The 21267-nt window shown below is 46.8% G+C and overlaps 1 protein-coding gene across 2 annotated transcripts; it reads right to left on the bottom strand.

Annotated features, from left to right (window-relative positions):
* Window positions 1-3209: 3209 nt before the first annotated feature.
* ddt (D-dopachrome tautomerase) lies at window positions 3210-13545 on the bottom strand. 2 transcript variants are annotated; one of them, XR_011593986.1, is made up of 4 exons: window positions 13301-13545; window positions 9548-9723; window positions 3573-3678; window positions 3317-3405 (listed from the first exon to the last, which is right to left on the bottom strand). XR_011593986.1 is itself a non-coding variant. In XM_070886263.1 (3 exons), the coding sequence occupies exons 1-3, from the start codon at window positions 13406-13408 to the stop codon at window positions 3333-3335; spliced, it is 357 nt and encodes a 118-aa protein (XP_070742364.1). In that variant the 5' UTR covers window positions 13409-13534; the 3' UTR covers window positions 3210-3332. The 2 variants fall into 2 exon arrangements, 1 of the variants encoding a protein (XP_070742364.1); XM_070886263.1 differs by lacking the exon at window positions 3573-3678 and having other exon boundaries at window positions 3210-3405; window positions 13301-13534.
* Between the last annotated feature and the right edge of the window lie 7722 nt (window positions 13546-21267).

Genomic DNA, 21267 nt, shown 5'->3' with positions numbered 1-21267 from the left:
TGGGATTGAAGGCCGATAAATCCCCAGGGCCTGATAGTCTGCATCCCAGAGTACTTAAGGAAGTGGCGCTAGAAAGAATGGATGCATTGGTGATCATTTTCCAACAGTCTAGTGACTGTGGATCAGTTCCTATGGACTGGAGGCTAGCTAATGTAACACCACTGTTTAAAAAAGGAGGGAGAGAGAAAACGGGTAATTATAGACCGGTTAGCCTGACATCAGTCGTGGGGAAAATGTTGGAATCAATTATTAAAGATGAAATAGCAGTGCATTTGGAAAGCAGTGACAGGATCGGTCCAAGTCAGCATGGATTTTTGAAAGAAAATCATGCTTGACAAATCTTCTAGAATTTTTTGAGGATGTAACTAGTAGAGTGGACAAGGGAGAACCAGTGGATGTGGTGTATTTGGACTTTCAAAAGGCTTTTGCCAAGGTCCCACACGAGATTGGTGTGCAAAATTAAAGCACATGGTATTGGGGGTAATGTACTGACGTGGATAGAGAACTGGTTGGCAGACAGGAAGCAGAGAGTCGGGATAAATGGGTCCTTTTCAGAATGGCAGGTAGTGACTAGTGGGGTGCCGCAGGGCTCAGTGCTGGGACCCCAGCTATTTACAATATATATTAATGATTTAGATGAAGAAATTGAGTGTAATATTTCCAAGTTTGCAGATGACACTAAGCTGGGTGGCAGTGTGAGCTGTGAGGAGGATGCTAAGAGGCTGCAGGGTGACTTGGGCAGGTTAGGTGAGTGGGCAAATGCATGGCAGATGTAGTATAATGTGGATAAATGTGAGGTTATCCACTTTGGGGGCAAAAACACAAAGGCACAATATTATCTGAATGGTGGCAGATTAGGAAAAGGGGAGGTGCAACAAGACCTGGGTGTCGTGGTACATCAGTCATTGAAAGTTGGCATGCAGGTACAGCAGACGGTGAAGAACGCAAATGGCATGTTGGCCTTCATAGCTAGGGGATTTGAATATAGGAACAGGGAGGTCTTACTGCAGTTGTACAGGACCTTGGTGAGGCCTCACCTGGAATATTGTGTTCAGTTATGGTCTCCTAATCTGAGGAAGGACGTTCTTGCTATTGAGGGAGTGCAGCGAAGGTTCACCAGACTGATATATCAAGAAAGACTGGATCAACTGGGCTTGTATTCACTGGAGTTCAGAAGAATGAGAGGGGATCTCATAGAAACGTTTAAAATTCTGACGGGTTTACTCAGGTTAGATGCAGGAAGAATGTTCCCAATATTGGGGAAGTCCAGAACCAGGGGTCACAGTCTAAGGATAAGGGGTAAGCCATTTAGGACAGAGATGAGGAGAAACATCTTCACCCAGAGAGTGGTGAACCTGTGGAATTCTCTACCACAGAAAGTTGTTGAGGCCAATTCACTAAATATATTCAAAAAGGAGTTAGATTTAGTCCTTACTACTAGGGGTATCAAGGGGTATGGCGAGAAAGCAGGAATGGGGTACTGAAGTTGCATGTTCAGCCATGAACTCATTGAATGGCGGTGCAGGCTCGAAGGGCCAAATGGCCTACTCCTGCACCTATTTTCTATGTTTCTATGGGAAGGGGTGGAAGTTTTCCAGCTATTCATCCTCTGAAATGACACACCACCTTAGACTGCCCACTCAGGAAAGACCAGACTGATTGACAACCACTGTAGAAAATATCTATCCGTGTATGGCACAAAGCAGTAATCAGCAGAATATGGGTTTAATCTCCACTTCTGGGATACGCTATGCCATGTGGGACTGCGTCACTACCCGTCTATCTGTCACAGGCTACGGTTAGCTCCAGACTTGACTGTTCCAATGCTCTTCTGGATGGCTCCCATCCTCCAGAATTCCCTCCCGAAACTCTGCACCTCTCACTCCTCCTTCAAGATGCTCATTAAAACCTAACTTGTTGACCAAGCATTCAGTTACATGTCCTAATGTGTCCTTCTTTGGCTCAGTGTCAATTTTCTTGTCTTAGTGCACACCTGTGAAGCACCTTGTGACGTTTTACTACATTAAAGGCGCTATATAAATCCAAGTTGTTGGACCAGAGTGACGCACTAGATAGGAACAGACATTGAAGCAGACAGAGTAAGTTTATTCAAGGGACAACATTTGTGCAGACGTGTTGAGGACGCTTTAGGATGTTTTACTATGTTAAAGGTGCTATATAAATGCAAGTTGTATGTCATGAGGTTGGGTATGTGGGGTTAACCTCTGAAAACAGGATGTGTTTGTTGTGACCCAAGATGGCCGTTCAAGAATCCCTATGTTCTCTTTACTTGAGCTTAACCTTTCCTCCCTGCTCTTCTCTCCTAATGGCATTGCCTCCCTTACTGGGCAATCCCATTCCTGGTCTGTGGTTCTGCTCCCATGTTGCTACGAGTTGGAGGGTTTTATTGAAACCACCGTGTATGATGGTAATCTCTGCACAATGTACTCTGATACCTCCATTCTGTTGACCAGCACGATACATACGGAGCAATGGACCTCAGTTACTTGGCCATCATTCATGCTGGGATCTTTAACCACATATGTCAGCAGACTGACTGTAGAGTCTGCTACTGTTCACACCTGATTCCGGAGATGAGGAGGTTGACTTATGATAGGTTGAGTAGGTTCGGCCTATACATATTGGGAGTTCAGAAGAATGAGAGGTGATCTTATTGAAACTTATAAGATAATGAGGGGGTTCGACAAGGTGGATGCAGAGAGGATATTTCCACTCATAGGGGAACTAAAACTAGGGGGCATAGTCTTAGAATAAGGGGACGCCCATTTAAAACTGAGATGAGGCGAAATTTCGTCTCTCAGAGGGTTGTAAATCTGTGGAATTATCTGCCCCAGAGAGCTGTGGAGGCCAGGATACTGAATATATTTAAGGCAGAGATAGACAGATTTTTGAGCGATAAGGGAATTATGGGGAGCGGGCAGGGAAGTGGAGCTGAGTCCATGATCAGATCAGCCATGATCTTATTAAATGGCGGAGCAGGCTCGAGGGGCCAAATGGCCTACTCCTGTTCCTATTTCTTATGTTCTTATGTGATAGCTGGAGATCATTGAATAGTGATCAAGAACTGGTCAGCCCCCTCCCTAATCAAAGGGTGCTGATAACATCTGGAGAGGACCTGGTTTGTACCACTCCAAATTAGCCTCTTTATCTCTGAACCATTATCCATTGAATTAGTATCGGGGTCATAGTTTGGTGGACCATTGGAAATGTTTAATATTGGCTACAGGAGCATGATCAAGTACATGACTGCCCACCATAAGCATGGTAGGGTACACAGGTATCAAGACACAGGTTCCCAGTCCATTGTTTCTCTACAAAAAGGTCATTACGGTCCCATTTTTCCCGACTTGCCACTTCTCCAAAGGGTAAAATCGAATCAGGATCCTGGAAAGAAGAAGTTAAGAGTTTAGGGAACAGCAAATCATAGTTCCATTGTGTGTGTTTCTTTTAAGAGACAATTAATTGAATAAATCATGACTGTCCACGCAGGCTGCCTAGGACAATGGTACAGAGCCTCATGGGACATATATAGAGTTCAAATCAACACTCACATTCATTTCCTTTCCCAAGCTACTGATGCCAACACATTCTGTTGTTCTAATTTAGGATCTATGAGCCAACAGTCCTTTCAAAACCTCCAACTCCACATAATCCAAGCTATGCAATAAATAAAAGCAGAATTAGAACAGAGGTACCTCGTCTTCATGACTGGATTTAATGTGGATGCCCAAAGATTAACTGACAATGCACCATCCCCAGTCGTGTATCCACATGTGTCTCAGCCTTGCACCAAGTATCACAGTAAAAAAATCACATCTGCTGGACTTTGAATCCTGGGTCTGTGAGTTGGCTGATCTCCGATAAATGACCACATTGTTCTTCAGAGTGTTCTGGTCTTCGCAAGACCCTGGTGTACGCTTCCTTGGGGGCTGGTCACTTCACACTCCCCCTCCTGGATAGTCAGATCACTCCCTCCCCTGGATGGTCAGGTCACTCTCCACTCACTCACCTGGATAGTCAGGTCACTCCCAGTCCCTCCCTGGACAGTCAGATCACTCCCCACTCCCTCCCCCAGATGGTCAGATCACTCCCAGTCCCTCTCCTGGATGGTCAGATCACTCCCCACTCCCTCCCCTGGATGGTCAGGTTACTCCCCACTCCCTCCCCTGGATGGTCAGATCACTCCCCACTCCCTCCCCTGGATGGTCAGGTCACTCCCCACTCCCTTCCCTGGATGGTCAGATCACTCCCCACTCCCTCCCCCGGATGGTCAGGTCACTCCCCACTCCCTCCCCCGGATGGTCAGATCACTCCCAGTCCCTCTCCTGGATGGTCAGGTCACTCCCCACTCCCTCCCCCGGATGGTCAGATCACTCCCAGTCCCTCTCCTGGATGGTCAGATCACTCCCCACTCCCTCCCCTGGATGGTCAGGTCACTCCCTCCCCTGGATGGTCAGATCACTCCCCACTCCCTCCCCTGGATGGTCAGGTCACTCCCTCCCCTGGATGGTCAGATCACTCCCCACTCCCTCCCCTGGATGGTCAGGTCACTCCCTCCCCTGGATGGTCAGATCACTCCCCACTCCCTCCCCTGGATGGTCAGGTCACTCCCTCCCCTGGATGGTCAGATCACTCCCCACTCCCTCCCCTGGATGGTCAGATCATTCCCCACTCCCTCCCCTGGATGGTCAGGTCACTCCCTCCCCTGGATGGTCAGATCACTCCCAGTCCCTCCCCTGGATGGTCAGATCACTCCCCACTCCCTCCCCTGGATGGTCAGATCACTCCCAGTCCCTCCCCTGGATGGTCAGATCACTCCCAGTCCCTCCCCTGGATGGTCAGATCACTCCCAGTCCCTCCCCTGGATGGTCAGGTCACTCCCTCCCCTGGATGGTCAAATCAATCCCAGTCCCTCCCCTGGATGGTCAAATCAATCCCAGTCCCTCCCCTGGATGGTCAGTTCACTCTCAGTCCCTCCCCTTGATGGTCAGGTCACTCCCACTCCCTCCCCTGGATGGTCAGATCACTCCCTCCCCTGGATGGTCAGGTCACTCCCACTCCCTCCCCTGGATGGTCAGGTCACTCCCACTCCCTCCCCTGGATGGTCAGGTCACTCCCTCCCCTGGATGGTCAAATCACTCCCAGTCCCTCACCTGGATGGTCAGGTCACTCCCACTCCCTCCACGGGATGGTCAGATCAATCCCAGTCCCTCCCCTGGATGGTCAGGTCACTCCCACTCCCTCTCCTGGGCGGTCGTTCTTTGTGTGAAAGCCCGACAGCAAGTGTCAGCAGGAGTGGAGTGCGCGCCCGACTCCAGTGGCAATGCCTTCCCCACCTCCCACATTTCCCGTTCCAAACCCCACCGCCCCGACACTGGGGTGGCCCGACACTGAGCCCTTCGCTTGGGTAACTTGCCGGACTACGGGGCCCAGACCAAAATCTAACTCTTTTACAGGGAATGATGCTCCTGTCAGTACAAAAGTGATTCTTCTGACTGACTATGAGCACTACAGGGACCAGTAGTTTTTAAAATTAAACTGGAGATGTGGGTAGAGAAGGAAAAGAGCGTATTTCTGCTGTTGTGGAAAATTTGACAATTTACTAGTTTTTAAACATATCTGTAACTCCCTGCCACTTATCAAAGGATTCTGTAAATACATTTTTCTCCATTTGTTCCCCTCACCTGCTATCGGAGTTTTCCCGCTGACTGACGTTCTCATGTCCACTTCAGATAATTAGAATCAGGGACACATTTTTCTTCATTTGGACAAAAACATCGTGTCAACACGATGGTGGATGGCGAGCAGGAACACATTGAGCGATTCTGAACAACTCACATTGGAGGCTCCAAAGAATGCAGGCCAGGCATATTGTACCCAATGTAAGTCTGAGGTGACTCAGTGCAAGTTCAATGAATAGTTTAACAAAGATCTTGCCTTCAGTGTCAGCTGTGGCTCAGTGGGCAGCACTCTCGTCTGAGTCATGAGGTTGTGGGTTCAAGTCCCACTCCAGAGACTTGAGCACATAATCCAGACTGACACTCCAGTGCAGTGCTGGTGGAGTGCTACACTGTTGGAAACGTTGTCTTTTGAGTGAGGCATTAAACCAAGGCCCCATCTGCTCTCTCAAGTGGACGTAAAAGATTCCATGGCACTATTGGAAGAAGAGCTGGAGAGTTCTCCCTGGTCTCCTGGCCAATATTTATCACTTAACCAACATCACAAAACTGGTCATTATCTCACTGCTGTTTGAGATAGAGGGCTGTGTGCAAAATGGGCGCCATGTTCTTGCTGCGAAACAGCAGTGACTACACTTCCAAAGAACGTCATTCTGTAAAGCACTTTGTGATGCCCGATGGATGAGAAAAATGCTATATAAATGCAAACTATGTGGGCAAGTGGGGTTACGGCAAACTGATTGTCATGCAATGCTATATGGATGGTAAGTTCTTTTAAACTTTGACATTTGACCCTGCAAAGAACGTAGCTCTGAATGCTTTCTATTTGTCATTCATTACTTTTAGGTCACAAACACTGAGCTCTTGTATGCTAGGCATAATTGAGTCTTCCAATTTCATGCAGTCAGTGCGTGCAGGTCCTTTATTCCAAAAAATGTCTCTTGACAGAAAAATCGCCCAACAGCATCAGTGTTCCAGTCTGAAATCATCATGCCCGATTAATAAATGCACATCGTCTGCATTCGTCAAAGATTTGGTGACCAAAGTCAAAAGCCAACCAAATAAAAAGCAGCAAGAGCCAGAATTTCCAGTCACGGACAGAATTTTCAACATCAGAAAGGATGGATTTCTGGGTGCTCTAGCAAGTCCTAAACCACAGATAAATAAATAACTATGCTGAACACTCTGCAGATACACACGCTTTACAAGTCACATGGTCCTCGTGGTAGACAGCATCCTATGAATACTGAACTGAGAAAATGTATCGTGGTCACAGTCCAGGAGTAAAATGAAAGAATGGATGTCTTTGTACCCTGCTATATTGTGCACAACAGTGGGAATAAATAACAACTTGTATTTATATAACGCCTTTAACGTAGTAAAACGTCCCAAGACGCTTCACAAGGGTGTTATAAGACAATAATTTTGACACTGAGCCGCATAAGGAGAAATTAGCGCAGCCTGGTCAAAATTAGGGTAGGTGGCCAAAAGCTTGGTCAAAGAGGTCGGTTTTAAGGAGCGTCTTCAAGGAGGAAAGAGAGGCGGAGAGGTTTAGGCAGGGAATTCCAGAGCTTACGGCCTAGGCAACAGAAGGCACGGCCACCAATGGCTGAGCGATTATAATCAGGGATGCTCAAAAGAGCAGAATTAGAGGAGTGCAGACATCTCGGGGGGGGGGGGGGGGGGGGGAGGGAGGGAGGAGGAATTGTGCGGCTGAAGGAGGTTATAGAGATAGGGAGGGGGGAGGCCACAGAGGGATTTGAAAACAAGGGTGAGAAGTTTGAAATCGAGGCGTTGCTTAACTGTGATCCAATGTAGGTCAGTGAGCACAGGGGTGATGGGTGATCGGGACTTGGTGCGAGTTAGGACACGGGCTGCAGAGTTTTGGATGATCTCAAGTTTACGTAGGATAGAATGTGGGAGGCCAGCCAGGAGTGAGTTGGAATAGTCAAGTCTAGAGGTAAAAAAGGCATGGTTGAGGGTTTCAGCAGCGGATGAGCTGACCAGCGATGTTACGGAGGTGGAAATAGGCGGTCTTAGTTATGCCGCAGATATGTGGCTGGAAGATCATTTCAGGGTCAAATACGATACCAAGGTTGAGAACAGTCTGGTTCAGCCTCAGACAGATGTTAGGGAGCGGGATGGAGTCAGTGGCTAGGGAACGGAGTTTGTGGTGGGGACCGAAAACAATGTCTTTGGTCTTCTCAATATTTAATTGGCGAAAATTTCTATTCATTCAGAACTAGATGTTGGACAAGCAGTCTGACAGTTTAGAGACCGTGGAGGGGTCGAGTGAAGTGGTAGTGCGGTAGAGCTGGGTGTCGTCAGCGTACATGTGGAAACTGACGTCGTGTTTTTGAATGATGTCGCCAAGAGGGAATTCTGTTATGTAACCCATGAGGAACCTTGATATGGATGATCTTAAATATTGCATTTGGTTCTGGGTACCGCACATATTGGCCTTGGAATGGGTGTAGTGCAGATTCATCAGAACAATACCGGGCTAAAAGGGTTAAATTATGAGGACAGGTTGCATAGTCTAGGCTTGTATTCCTGGAGTATAGAAGATTAGATGGTGATCTAAGTGAGTGTTTAAGATAATCAAAAGAGTTGATAGTTTCTCTTTACTTATCCTATTTCCTCTGGTGGGGAGTCCAGAACAAGTGGATATAACCTTAAAATTAGAGCTAGGGCCTTCAGGGGTGATGTCAGGAAGCAAAGGGGAGTGAAAATTTAAGTCGGAGATAGACAGATATTTGAACGATAAGGGTGTAAAGGGTTATGGGGAGCGGGCAGGGAAGTGGATCTGAGTCCTTGATCAGATCAGCCATGATCTTATTGAATGGCGGAGCAGGCTCGCGGGGCCAAATGGCCTACTCCTGCTCCTATTTCTTATGTTCTTACGTTCTTAAAATCTGGAACACACTTCCCTCAAAATGCTGCTGAGGCTGTGGGGGGTCAATTGAAAATTTCAAAACTGAGCTTGATTTCTTGTTAGCCAAGGGTATTAATGGATATGGAATCAAGACGGGTAGATGGAGTTAAGATACAGATCAACCATGATCTAATTGTATGGCAGAACAGGCTCCTGTTCCTATGTCAGATCCAATGGTAGATGTGTATCATTGGCTCAAATCAGCACAGTCCAGGTAGGAGGTTTATAATTTCTGTGACACCGAATATAAAAACAGTGATCAAACCTGTTGGTACCAGGTGGCTCCATTTAGAACGTTGCGTCAACAGAACATGGAGACAGTTTGAAGATATCAAATCTTACTTTTTAATTGAAGAGCCTTCAGCTGGCTTCAAAGGATTACCGAGCATTTTTTCCAAATACCCTCGGAGGTCTGTGTGATGTTCTTTAAGGCTACTTTACATTTTTTATAACTTCAAACTGAGTCTGCATCCGAGCTCATTACTTCTATCTCCCATTTTGTTTTCTCTTGACCGCCCCCCTCCATCCTTGCAAACTCTCCAACCCATATTCTCTCCTGTCTCCTATCCTTCCTGTTACCTAGACATGCCATCTTTTATTTCTCCCCTCTCAGATACTTTGCCCCTCAAATTGGCGACCGTTTTTCCTACATTATAATAGTGGCTACACTTCAAAAGTTCTTCATTGGCTGTAAAGCACTTTGGGACGTCCTGAAAGACGCTAAGTAAAAATGCAAATCTTTCCTTTTCGGTTTAACGTCTCATCTGAAATGCAGCACCTCCAACAATGCTGTACTCCCTCAGTACTATACTGGGGTGTTGCTCAAGTCGCTATAGTGAGATTTGAACCCACGAGCTTTTGACTCAGAGACGAGGGAGTGCTGTCGGCCACAGCTGACTCTTGTACCACTTACCTGTCTGGGGGGAGTCCCAGCTCCTGGGTGAGGAACTCAAAGAACTTGGCGCTGTGTTCCTTGTTCTGCTCAGCAGTACCCACCACACCAATGGCAGACACAGCCAGTTGGACACCAGGAGCCATGCTGCCTCCAATTGATATTAGCAGGCCCGGCTTCACACACACATTGATTCTCTGTAAAAAGAAAAACTTTTGTTGAGGAATAAATGAAGAGGACAATATGTTATTAGTAATGGGCATGGAAAGTGTAAAAGTACTCCTGGCCGGCCTCCCCCGTAAACTAGAGGTGATCCAAAACTCAGCTGCCCATGTTCTAACGCGCACCAAGTCCCGCTCACCCATCACCCCTGTGCTCGCTGACCTACATTGGCTCCCAGTCCGCCAACGCAACGCCTCAATTTTAAAATTCTCATTGTTGTTTTCAAACCCCTGCATGGCCTCGCCCCTTCCTATCTCTGTTACCTCCTCCAGCCCCACAACCCCTCCCATCCCAAGAACTGTGTTCTTCAAACTCTGCCCTCTTGTTCATCTCCCACTTCCATTGCCCTACCATTAGTGACATGCCTTCAGCTGCCTCGGCCCTACGCTCCAGAATTCCCTCCCTCGACCTTGGCCCTAAATGAAGCCTCTCCGCCTGGCTATACCTGGGACCACCTGATCCACTCAGACTGTGGTGGTGTGGCTCTTATCAGCAAATCGCACCTTGCTCTATCCCCTTACTCCTCTTGCACCTTCTCCTCCTTCAGCAAATCTCACCTTGTTCCACCCTCCCTCCTCTCATTTAAAATCCTCATTCTCAACCGCCCACCTAGTGCCATAGAAATGTTCTCACCGAGATATCTTCACTGCTTTCCTCCCTCAGCCTCTGCACCGAGCGACTTCTCATCCTCGGTGATTTCAACCTTCATCTCAATTCATCATGCTCTCTCTCCTCTGAATTTACACCCCTTCCCCATCACACCCTCTCCCCATCCCATCCCCAGATCCCCCCATATGCCATCCCACCCCAAACCCATATGACCAAACTTACCCCAACCCCATCCCATGAAACCCACCCCAACCCCATCCCACCAAAGCTCATGCCACTCCCTCATCCCATCCACACAGCCTCACCCACCCCACCCATGCACCTATATTAGGAAAGGTTAGTGGCAGTGGGTTACGGATATTGCTAGTCTGTAAAGTGAATTAAGCCATTGCTTAGTTTTGCCCCATGTTCTGAGGAGCGATAGATTGAAATCTACTGAAACTTGAACTCTGTTCATTCCTGTATTTTATGTGAAATAACCCAGTTTATTGATTTACAATCTATCTCACCACTCCCCATCCCATTGCATTCCTCCCAATGGAATGCAGATGTCAGATAGTCACTGGGAGGACATTGCACACAGGGGTTGGATAGTCTTTTGAAGGCTTTGAATCCATGCGGCCTATATTAGCAAAGTTTAGTGGCAGCTAGTGACACAGATTGCCAGTCCGTAAAGTGATTTAAGCCAGTGCTTAGATTTGCTCCATGTTCTGAGAAACCATAGGTTGAAATCGACTGAAACTTGAGCTCTGTTCATTCCTGTATTATATGTGAACTGAACCAGTTTATTGATTTACAACTGGCCACAGTCACTAATGTACTTATCAGTCCATCTTCTGAAAGACAGGAGAAGCACATATGCGGGATCACAGTATCCAGTACATACCGCAAGGGTTTTATTGCCTCAGTCCCTGCAGCAATATATATTTTGACTTGATATTGGGCACAAAAGGTACTATGCAGATTGTAATGCATGCAGAGTCCACTTACAGAGTAACTGGCAATGCCTAACTGGAGAGAATATCGAGTTCAGAACTGAAACCTGCGACAGTTGGGTTTACAATTTCTATTTCTGGCTCTTGAAGTCTGAAAGTGCCCTTCTCGTTATGTGTCTGACATCAGCGACATGTTTGAGAAGATTCCCTTTGCTTGTGATTTGTCGAGTCATTGTAAATATTTTGAGTGTCACTAGAAATATCAAACCGAGGAAATCTTCAAAAACACATTCACCATGTCACTACAAGTAGAAGCCAGGCCAATCCCTCCCTGTGGGACACTGATACTCTGTTGCAGGTCCATTTAGAAGCGAACTTGTATATTATTCCCACATTAAATTTCTTCCCTTTCCTGGAACGGCTGTGCTTGCCAGAGTTTGGCTGGAGCACTGCAAGTCTTCAAATCCTGTCCAGGGGGAAAATCTTCACATGGTAAATGGCGGTGAGGTACCCATCAGTCGTGATCCAATTGAATGGCAGAACAGGCTCGAAGGGCCGACTCCTGTTCCTGTGTGTGACCCTGGACAGCAGAGTAGCAGCAAGCTGTCCAAGAGGGTAGGCCCTTTATCAGTGGGTTTAATAATCCTGTGTACAGACAGACTAGAAAACCAGCAAAAACCGACCAGCATCAAACAATCATACACAACAATAACTTGCATTGATTATAGCGCCTAGTGAAACGTCCCAACGTGCTTCACAAGAATATTAGAAGGCAAAAAATTAGACGCATAAAGAGAAATTTGGGCATTAGCATTTACATCGCGATGTAGAAAAATGTGCTGTCACGGGAGACCGCCCATAAGTGAATGCCCTAAATCGTAGAGTGGCTGTGTCAGATAAACAGTGGGACACTTATCAGTGCTCGGTGCTGGGAGGGTTTGTGGTTTTAGCTAGTTAAACTCCAGCTGTTCCCCTGCCCACATTTGGGGGGGGAGCAGGAGGCGGGGGGGGGGAAACGGGGGGCAGGGTACCCAAGCCTTTGCTCTGCTAACCGGCACTAAACTCTAAGTTAGTGGTACGTGTCAGTGTGGTTTAGGTGGCAGTACTCTCGTCTCAGAGTCAGAAGGTTGTGGGTTCAAGTCCCACTTCAGGGACTTCAGCATAAAAATCAGATAGTGCAGTACTGAGGGAGTGCTGCACTGTTGGAGGTTCGGATGAGACATTAAACTGAGACCCTGTCTGCCCTCTCAGGTGGACGTAAAAGATCCCATGACACTATTTGGAAGAAGAGCAGGGGAGTTATCCCCAGTGTCCTGACCAAAATGTAACCCTTCCTCAACATCACTAAAACAGATTATCTGGTCATTATCACATTGCTGTGTGTGGGAGCTTGCTGTGCGCAAATTGGCTGCTGCGTTTCCCACAGTGCAACAGTGACTACACTTCATTGGCTGGAAAGCGCTTTGGGACATTCTGAGGCCGTGAAAGGTGCTATATAAATGCAGGGAGTGTACATTCCACATGGACTAACAGAGACTCTGCCAGGGTGGGTTTCTGACTCCTACACCATCGAGCAGCCTGTTGCCATGTTGGTCATTTCTTGTGTAATTTATCCAACCTATTAAATCTTGTCCTGGACTTCGCTTCAATCACTAACTCTGGCAGTGCATTCCACAGCCCTCTGCAGAGGCCCAAGCTGGAATATAAAAGGCGCTTTAAACCCACTGACACTTGTGTCCGAGCACGAACAAAGACACAAGCATCAATAGATAAATGTAACAGGACGCGGTTCCTCTCGCAGCCTGGTTTTAAAAGCTCAGAGTACTGTCTGAGTGAGGCCGGAGCAAGTTGCAGGAAACTTTTGGGGAATAAGATTCTCCCCCAAAGCTGCTGCGAGTTTGCAGTTTCCGGGGAGGCGGGTCTCGGTGCCCTCCAGCAAAGTGTCCAGCGCCCTGATCAGTTTCGGTAAAATGCACACGGAAATGCCTTGTCTCAGGCTGAAACTTGCCTCCTGCGGTTTGTGGAGAATGGCGGCAGCCGCGCAGCAGAGCTTGTTCACCAGCTGCTCAGAGAAGCGGCCCGCCGGCAGATTGGTGTCCAGCTCCAGGAAAGGCATCTGTCAGCACGGCCCGAATCCCAGAGCAAACCGTGCGAGGGGCACAGCCCGGGACATGAGCAGGGCTGGGAGAGGAGGCTACATTCACACAGGCGGTGCTCATTGGTCGGGAGACATCCAGCCACCTTTATTGAAGGACCTTCCCCACTGACTGCATTCAAGTGTTCCTTTTCCTGCAATGACTGAGGCACAGGGTTGAGGTAACAACATTATAGTGAGATTTACAGAGAAAGAACATCTTGCACTTATTTAGCACCTTTCATGACCACCGGATGTATCAAAGCACTTTACCCTAACCCTAAATGCAACCAATGAAGTACTTTTGAAGCGTAGTCACTGTTGTAATGTGTGAAACACGGCAGCCAATTTTCACACAGCAAGCTCCCACAAATACCAATATGATAATTGTGACGTATGAAGAAAGAGTCAGACGGAACACTGTGAGCTCAAAGTAAAGTGTGACCTTAGTCTTTTATTGCAGGTCTCCAGAGTGCCTCTCCAACCTGTGAGGCCTCCTTAAATACCTGTGCTCCCAAGGGATTATGGGATCCCTTGGGATTCCAGGGGATGAGCCCTCTGGTGGCTGTACAGAGTATATACAAGTTTACATATATAACAACACTCCTCCCCCTCCCCCCCCCCCCTCAAAGTCAACAGTGTAACTATTTATAAGGTGAGTCGATCTGGGGCCCTTCTTGCCCTGGTTGATCGTCTCGGGGCAAATGCTGGTATTGGTGAACTGTCTGTTGGGCCCTCGCTGGGCTGCTGTGTAGCTGGCCTTGCTGGGCTGCCTGGTGTGGTGAGTCCTGCTGGGCTGCTGCGGGTGATGGGTTCTGCTTTGTGGTCAACCGCGGTGTCGGTTGCCACTGATGTGTATGTTAGGGGGGTCAAAGAAGGTAGGGTCCAAAATGGGTTGCTCAGGATAATCCGTAAATCTGAGTTTGATTTGGTCCAAGTGTTTCCAGTGAATGAGTCCATTTGAAAGTTTGACCCAAAACACCCTGCTCCCCTCTTTGGCCATAACAATGCCGGGAAGCCACTTGGGACCTTGTCCATAATTCAATTCAAATACAAGATCATTGATTTCAATCTCGCGTGACACATTTGTGCTACCATGATATATACTTTGTTGAAGCCGCCTGCTCTCTACCTGTTCATGTAGATCGGGGTGAACTAACGAGAGCCTTGTCTTAAGTGCTCTTTTCATGAGCAGTTCAGCAGGTGGGATCCCAGTGAGTGAGTGTGGTCTTGTGCAGTAGCTAAGCAGGACTCGGGATAGGCGAGTCTGCAGTGAGCCTTCCATTACCCTCTTCAAGCCCTGCTTGATGGTTTGCACTGCTCTCTCTGCCTGACCATTGGCAGCTGGTTTAAACGGGGCAGATGTAACATGTTTGATCCCGTTACGGGTCATGAATTCTTTGAACTCAGCACTGGTAAAACATGGCCCGTTGTCGCTCACAAGGATATTGGGCAGGTCGTGCGTGGCAAACATGGCCCACAGGCTTTCAGTAGTGGCAGCAGACATGCTTGCCGACATTATCTCACATTCAATTCATTTGGAGTACGCATCTACAACCACAAGGAACATTTTACCAAGAACGGACCAGCATAGTCGACATGGACCCTAGACCACAGTTTGGAGGGCCAAGACCATAAACTTAGTGGCGCCTCCCTGGATTCATTGCTTAACTGTGAACATGTATTACATCTGTGCATGCAGGACTCTATAAGTCCGCATCGATACCGGGCCACCACACTTGGGATCTGGCTATCACTTTCATCATTACAATGCCTGGGTGGATACTGTGGAGGTCACTGATGAAGGTATCTCTGCCCATCTTAGGGACCACTACTCGATTGCCCCACAGAAGGCAGTCTGCCTGTATAGATATTTTATCTTTGCGGCACTGGAACGGCTTAATCTCTTCCTGCATTTCCACTGGGACACTGGACCAGCTCCCGTGAAGCACATAGTTTTTAACGAGGAACAGTAAGGGGTCCTGGCTCGTCCAGGTTCTAATCTGTCGGGCTGTGATGGGTGATTGCTCACTCTCAAATGCTTCCATAACCATGACTAAATCTGCGAGCTGCACCATTTCCACCCCCGTAGTGGGCAATGGCAGCCGACTGAGAGCATTGGCACAGTTTTCTGTGCCTGTCCTGTGGCGGATGGCGTAGTTGTATGCGGACAACGTGTTCGCCCATTGCTGGATGCGGGCCGATGCATTGGTATTTATCCCCTTACTCTCGGAAAACAGGGATATTAGTGGCTTACGGTCAGTTTCCAATTCAAATTTTAGCCCAAACAGATATTGATGCATTTTCTTTACCCCATAGACACACGTTAACGCTTCTTTTTTGATCATGCTGTAGGCTCTCTCAGCCTTAGACAGACTCATGGATGCATAAGCAACCGGTTGCAATTTCCAAAATCATTAGCTTGTTGCAATACACACCCGACGCCATACGACGACACATCACATGCTAGTACCAAACGCTTAAATGGGTCATACAACACAAGCAATTTGTTTGAGCATAACAATTTTCTAGCTTTTACAAAGGCATTTTCTTGGCTTTTGCCCCATACCCATTCGTCCCCTTTATGCAGTAAGGCGTGCAGTGGTTCTAACAGTGTGCTGAGACCTGGTAAGAAGTTACCAAAATAGTTCAGGAGTCCTAGAAACGGCCCCAGCTCCGTCACGTTTTGTGGTCTCGATGAGTTCTTGATTGTCTCCTTCTTCGAATCGGTGGGCCTGATGCTGTCCATCGTGATTCTTCTCCCCAGGAACTCCACTTCAGGCACCAGGAAAACTCACTTCAAGCATTTTAACCTGAGCCCCACGTGGTTGAGTTGACTAAGAACCTCATCCAGGTTCTGCAGATGCTCGACGGTGTCCCGACCTGTAACCAAGATGTCGTGCTGGAAGACCACGGTGCGCGGGACCGACTTCAGTAAGCTTTCCATGTTTCTCTGGAATATCGCCGCCGCTGATCGAATTCGAATGGGCATCTGTTATAAATGAAGAGACCTTTGTGCGTGGGTATTGGTCCTGCAGGGAGAAACGATTGATAGTTACTTTGTAATCGCCACAGACTCTGATGGTGCCGTCTCCCTTGGGAACTGGGACGATCGGGCTGGCCCATTCGTTGAATTCGATCGGTGAAATGAAGCCCTCTCTTTGCAGCCGGTCTAGCTCGATCTCGACCCTCTCTCTCATCATGTACGGTACTGTTCTCGCCTTGTGATGAATGGGTCGAGCCCCCGGAATTAGGTGGATCTGCACTTTTGCTCCTTGGAATTTTCCGATGCCTGGTTTGACTAGCAAAGGGAACTTGTTTAAGACCTGGGCACACGAAGTGTCTTCAGTGGACGATAGTGCTCGGACATCGTCCCAGTTCCAGCGTATCTTTCCCAGCCAGCTCCTGCCGAGCAGCATGGGACCATCGCCCGGTACCACCCAGAGTGGTAGCTTGTGCACCGCTCCATCGTAGGAGACCTTTACAGTAGCACTGCCGATTACGGGAATCAGTTCCTTTGTATAACTTCTTAGTTTTGTGCGAATTGGAGTTAAGACTGGCCTTGAGGACTTGCTGCACCACAATTTTTTGAAAATCTTTTTGCTCATGATGGACTGGCTCGCGCCCGTGTCCAGCTCCATTGACACCGGGAGTCCATTTAGTTCAACATTCAGCATTATCGGGGGACACTTTGTGGTAAATGTGTGCACCGCATGTACCTCTGCCTCTTCGGTCTGAGGCTCTGGTTCATCGTGATCCGCCGTGGATCTGTCCTCCTCTGCAACATGGTGGTTTGCACGAATAACAGGATTTGCAGCTCACCTGCACATACGTTGGAGGTGTCCCATTATTCCACAGCTCTTGCAAACGTACCCTTTGAAGCGGCATGAATGGAAACAATGATCACCCCCGCAGCGCCAACAAGGTGCAAATGGACTTGCATTCATCACCCTTGATGGTGGACTCTGAGATATCTGCGGACGTGTAACTGCAGGCATATGTGACCTGCCCTGTACGTTGCAATTTGAAAACAACATCACTTTGTTCACAGTACTTGTAGCAGCACTTGTGTGCTGAGAGATTTGCTTAGTATTGTCACTGGTGGCAATGGGCTATCGCTATGGCCTTACTCAAGGTTGGGGTCTCTACAGTCAAAAGTTTGCGAAGTATTGTTTCGTTGCCAATGCCAAGCACGAAAAAGTCTCTGGGCATGTGTTCCAAATGTCCTTCAAATTCGCAATGACGTGCAAGGCGTATTAGCTTGGCGACATATCTCGCCAATTCCTGGTCTTCAGAACCGGAACCTCGCCATCAGAACGCTTTCCTTCGGGTTCAAGTGCTCCCGGACCAGTGTGCACAAATCATCGTATGATTTCTCCGTGGGTTTCGCTGGAGCGAACAGATTTTTCATGTGGCTATACGTTGGTGCCCCGCAGACGGTGAGGAGAATCACCCTTCGTTTGGCAGCGTTCGCTTCTCCTTCCAGCTCGTTGGCTACGAAGTATTGGTCGATTGCTCCACAAAGGTTTCCCAATCATCTCCCTCCAAGAATTTCTGCAGGATGCCCACTGTTCTCTACATCATTGGGTTCGCTATCTGTATCTCGTTGCCAGTTGTTATGTATGAAGAAAGAGTCAGACTGAACACTGTGAGCTCAAAGTAAAGTGTGACCTTAGTCTTTTATTGCAGGTCTCCAGAGTGCCACTCCAACCTGTGAGGCCTCCTTAATACCTCTGCTCCCAAGGGATTATGGGATCCCTTGGGACACCAGGGCGTGAACCCTCTGGTGGCTGTACAGAGTATATACCAGTTTACATATATAACACCACCCATACAGCCTATATTAGGAAAGGTTAGTGGCAGTGGGTGTCGGATATTGCCAGTCTGTAAAGTGAATTAAGCCGTTGCTTAGTTTTGCCCCATGTTCTGAGAAGCGATAGTGTCGAGGAAATTTCTAAGTTAAATTAACTCAGGCGGAGGCTTTCAGAGTCGTGCTTCGAGAGAATTTTATTTTACAAACGAGATATCTCGGAGAGCTTGCTCAGTCCGCACCGAGGCAAATACTCTGAGTTTTACAAGCAAACCCGCTCTATATTTATACAGTCAAAACAGGAACTTTATCTAAAACACACCACACATGAACATTAATCATACATTCTGTAAATGCAATCAAAGCAGGAACTTTATCTAAAACACCACACATGAACATTAATCATACATCCTGTAAATACAAAGGTCATTCCAGGAGGCACACTTTCTCTGTTCTTGCATAGTTTCTCCCTGTCCGTATCCTGATAAGCAGGGTATCTGGAAACTCATACACATACCAGATAGTCATGTATTTACAACATTCTTTGTTTCAAGGCAGAGAAGTGTGGGTGTTTTTTCTAGCTCCACTAATTCTACAAAATCAGCAAAAAGTGAACTTAACCCTTTCCTTTAAAATAGGACATAGATCGTTTTCTTCCACAATTCCCTCCTTGTTGATCTTCTACTAGATTAACACAGTGTTTTATATTTTCCTTCTATGTGACTTAACCTTCCTTTCACAAACACACTTTTCCTTTCTACTTGGGATACCAGGCCCATTACTTGACTAATTAATGTTTTCAACTTTATCCACATTCCACAAATGATTATTAACAATATAAGCATAACCACACCTAAGATTACTATGGGGTGTATGACAAGCTTCAGTACTGGGGACCATCCGAAAAACACATCCCACCAGTGGTGTACTGTCAAAGAGGTGACTTCATCTGCGATTCTTACTAGTTGCCCCTTCTTGTAACTCATTTTGACTCTAACTTGGTGGATGTCTCTGCCTCGTTTTGACAGAGCTTCCTCAATTTGCTTGTCATTACATATCAAATTGTGCAGTCTGGTCAAATTAATTACAGGGGGTAAGGGTTCAATCTTGTGCACAGACAAATATTTTTCTACATTTTGCCATTGCCCAAAGGTATAAGTTATTTTTTCTTCTGGGTCATACAGGGTGTAGACTCCTCTCACGCATTTATTAATGGGGGGCCTATACAAAATTCCATCTAGATAGACAGGTTTATTTCCGGTCACACAGACCTCATTCTGTCCTATTTCCGTAATATCAGTGTCACTTGTTGGCTTTAGTTCCCATTTACATGCTCCAATGGAGTGCTGTAATGAGCATGGTTTGTATATGGCAGTCTGATAAGGACATACCATTCCGAATGGCCACCTAGCACATCCCCTTTGGTGATGTGTCAAATTCTTTTCATCGACCCAATCTCCTTTAAATTCTGGGTACCAAAAGTTCTGTCCAAACAACTGGGGCATTACTTGGAACTGACACCAAATTTCTTTTCTCGTCTTATTTACTATTTCCATAGTTATGTTACATCCTTTTGAATCACAACTGGTATATCTTTCTTGGGGTTTAATGGTTAAATTAAGAAGCTTATCCTTCTGATTGATTTTCAGCAGCCTTTCCCATGTGTCAGCATGGAAGGATAATATTTTCCTTTCTAGCTCGGCTCTCAACAACTGTCTGATCATTTCTTTAAACATACAATGGGTGTACCTGTTTCTTCAAGTAATTCTTCTTCCTGTCTGACTTTCTTTACTGCTAAAATGATCAGAATGCCCAATGTCCGCTTATAGTTTTTTCAAGAGTCCCGCCTCATCTTCCCTTTTCTGTTTACTTCTATAACACTCTTGAACTAATTCGTTACAATAACAACACGCAAGCACGATAGTAACAGTAACCCAAATAATAAAGGCCCAAACTGGCATACAAATGAGTTCTGACTTTCGTCCCTGGACTTTTGGGTAACTATAGATACTTTTAAGTCCACAATACACAATTAGGAGTGAACACAAAATAAGAGCAGGTACAGTTCTTCAGCGAGAAGATGGCTGTTTTCTTAGTCGGGCGACCGTAGTACGTCCTGGTTCAATGCCTTTTCCTTTGGCTGTAATTCGTCGGGGAAATAATATTTACAGCGGGCTGCATGCACCCAGTTCGGGTGCTTTTCCAACTTCAAAGCGGTTCGTGTTGTGAGAATTATCTGATACGGTCCTTTCCACCTAGGAGAAAAGGATTCTTTATTTAATGTTTTTACTAACACTTGATCTCCAGGCCTGAATGGGTGCATATTTCCTTCTGACGGGGGCACCTGTGTCTGCTTTATTTGTTCGTGCACACTCCTCGCTATTTCACACATGGCTTGAGCATACTTTAGTGACTTTTCATCATTCCAAATTAATGCTATTTTTTCCGCTACCAGTGGTGGTTTTACACCGGTAGGCATTGGTCGTCCCAACAAGGCTTCATGTGGTGTCAAACCAGTGTTTCGGTTTTTTTGGTTTCTAATTGTATACAGTACCAATGGTAAGGCATCTGGCCACTTTAGTCCTGTCTCCTGACATACCTTGGTGAGGGTAGATTTTATTATCCCATTTACTGTCTCTACCATTCCCGAAGACTGTGGTTGATATGGTATATGTAACTTCCACTGGAAACCTAATGCTTCTGCAAGATTTTGCACTATTTTTCCTGTGAAGTGTGTTCCCCTGTCATTGTTGATTCCCATAGGTATCCCATATCTTGGTACTATTTCTTTAAATAGAATTTTTACTACTGTTCGGGCATCGTCTCTCCGAGTGGCGTACGCTTCTACCCACCTTGTGAACATATCTACTATGACTAATAGATACTTAAGACCTGATACTGGAGGCATGTGGACAAAATCAATTTGCCAACTTTCAAAGGACATACTTGGCTGGGGTAGATGATCATATTCAACAGGTGTTTTACCTCTGTTATTTTGTTGACAAATTTGGCATGTTCTAACAACTTTTTC

The sequence above is a fragment of the Pristiophorus japonicus genome, chromosome 8 (genome assembly GCF_044704955.1).
Source record: "Pristiophorus japonicus isolate sPriJap1 chromosome 8, sPriJap1.hap1, whole genome shotgun sequence".
NCBI lineage: Eukaryota > Metazoa > Chordata > Chondrichthyes > Pristiophoridae > Pristiophorus > Pristiophorus japonicus.
The sequence above is the reverse complement of the archived record's forward strand: the minus strand, read 5'-3'. Positions and strand labels throughout refer to the sequence as shown.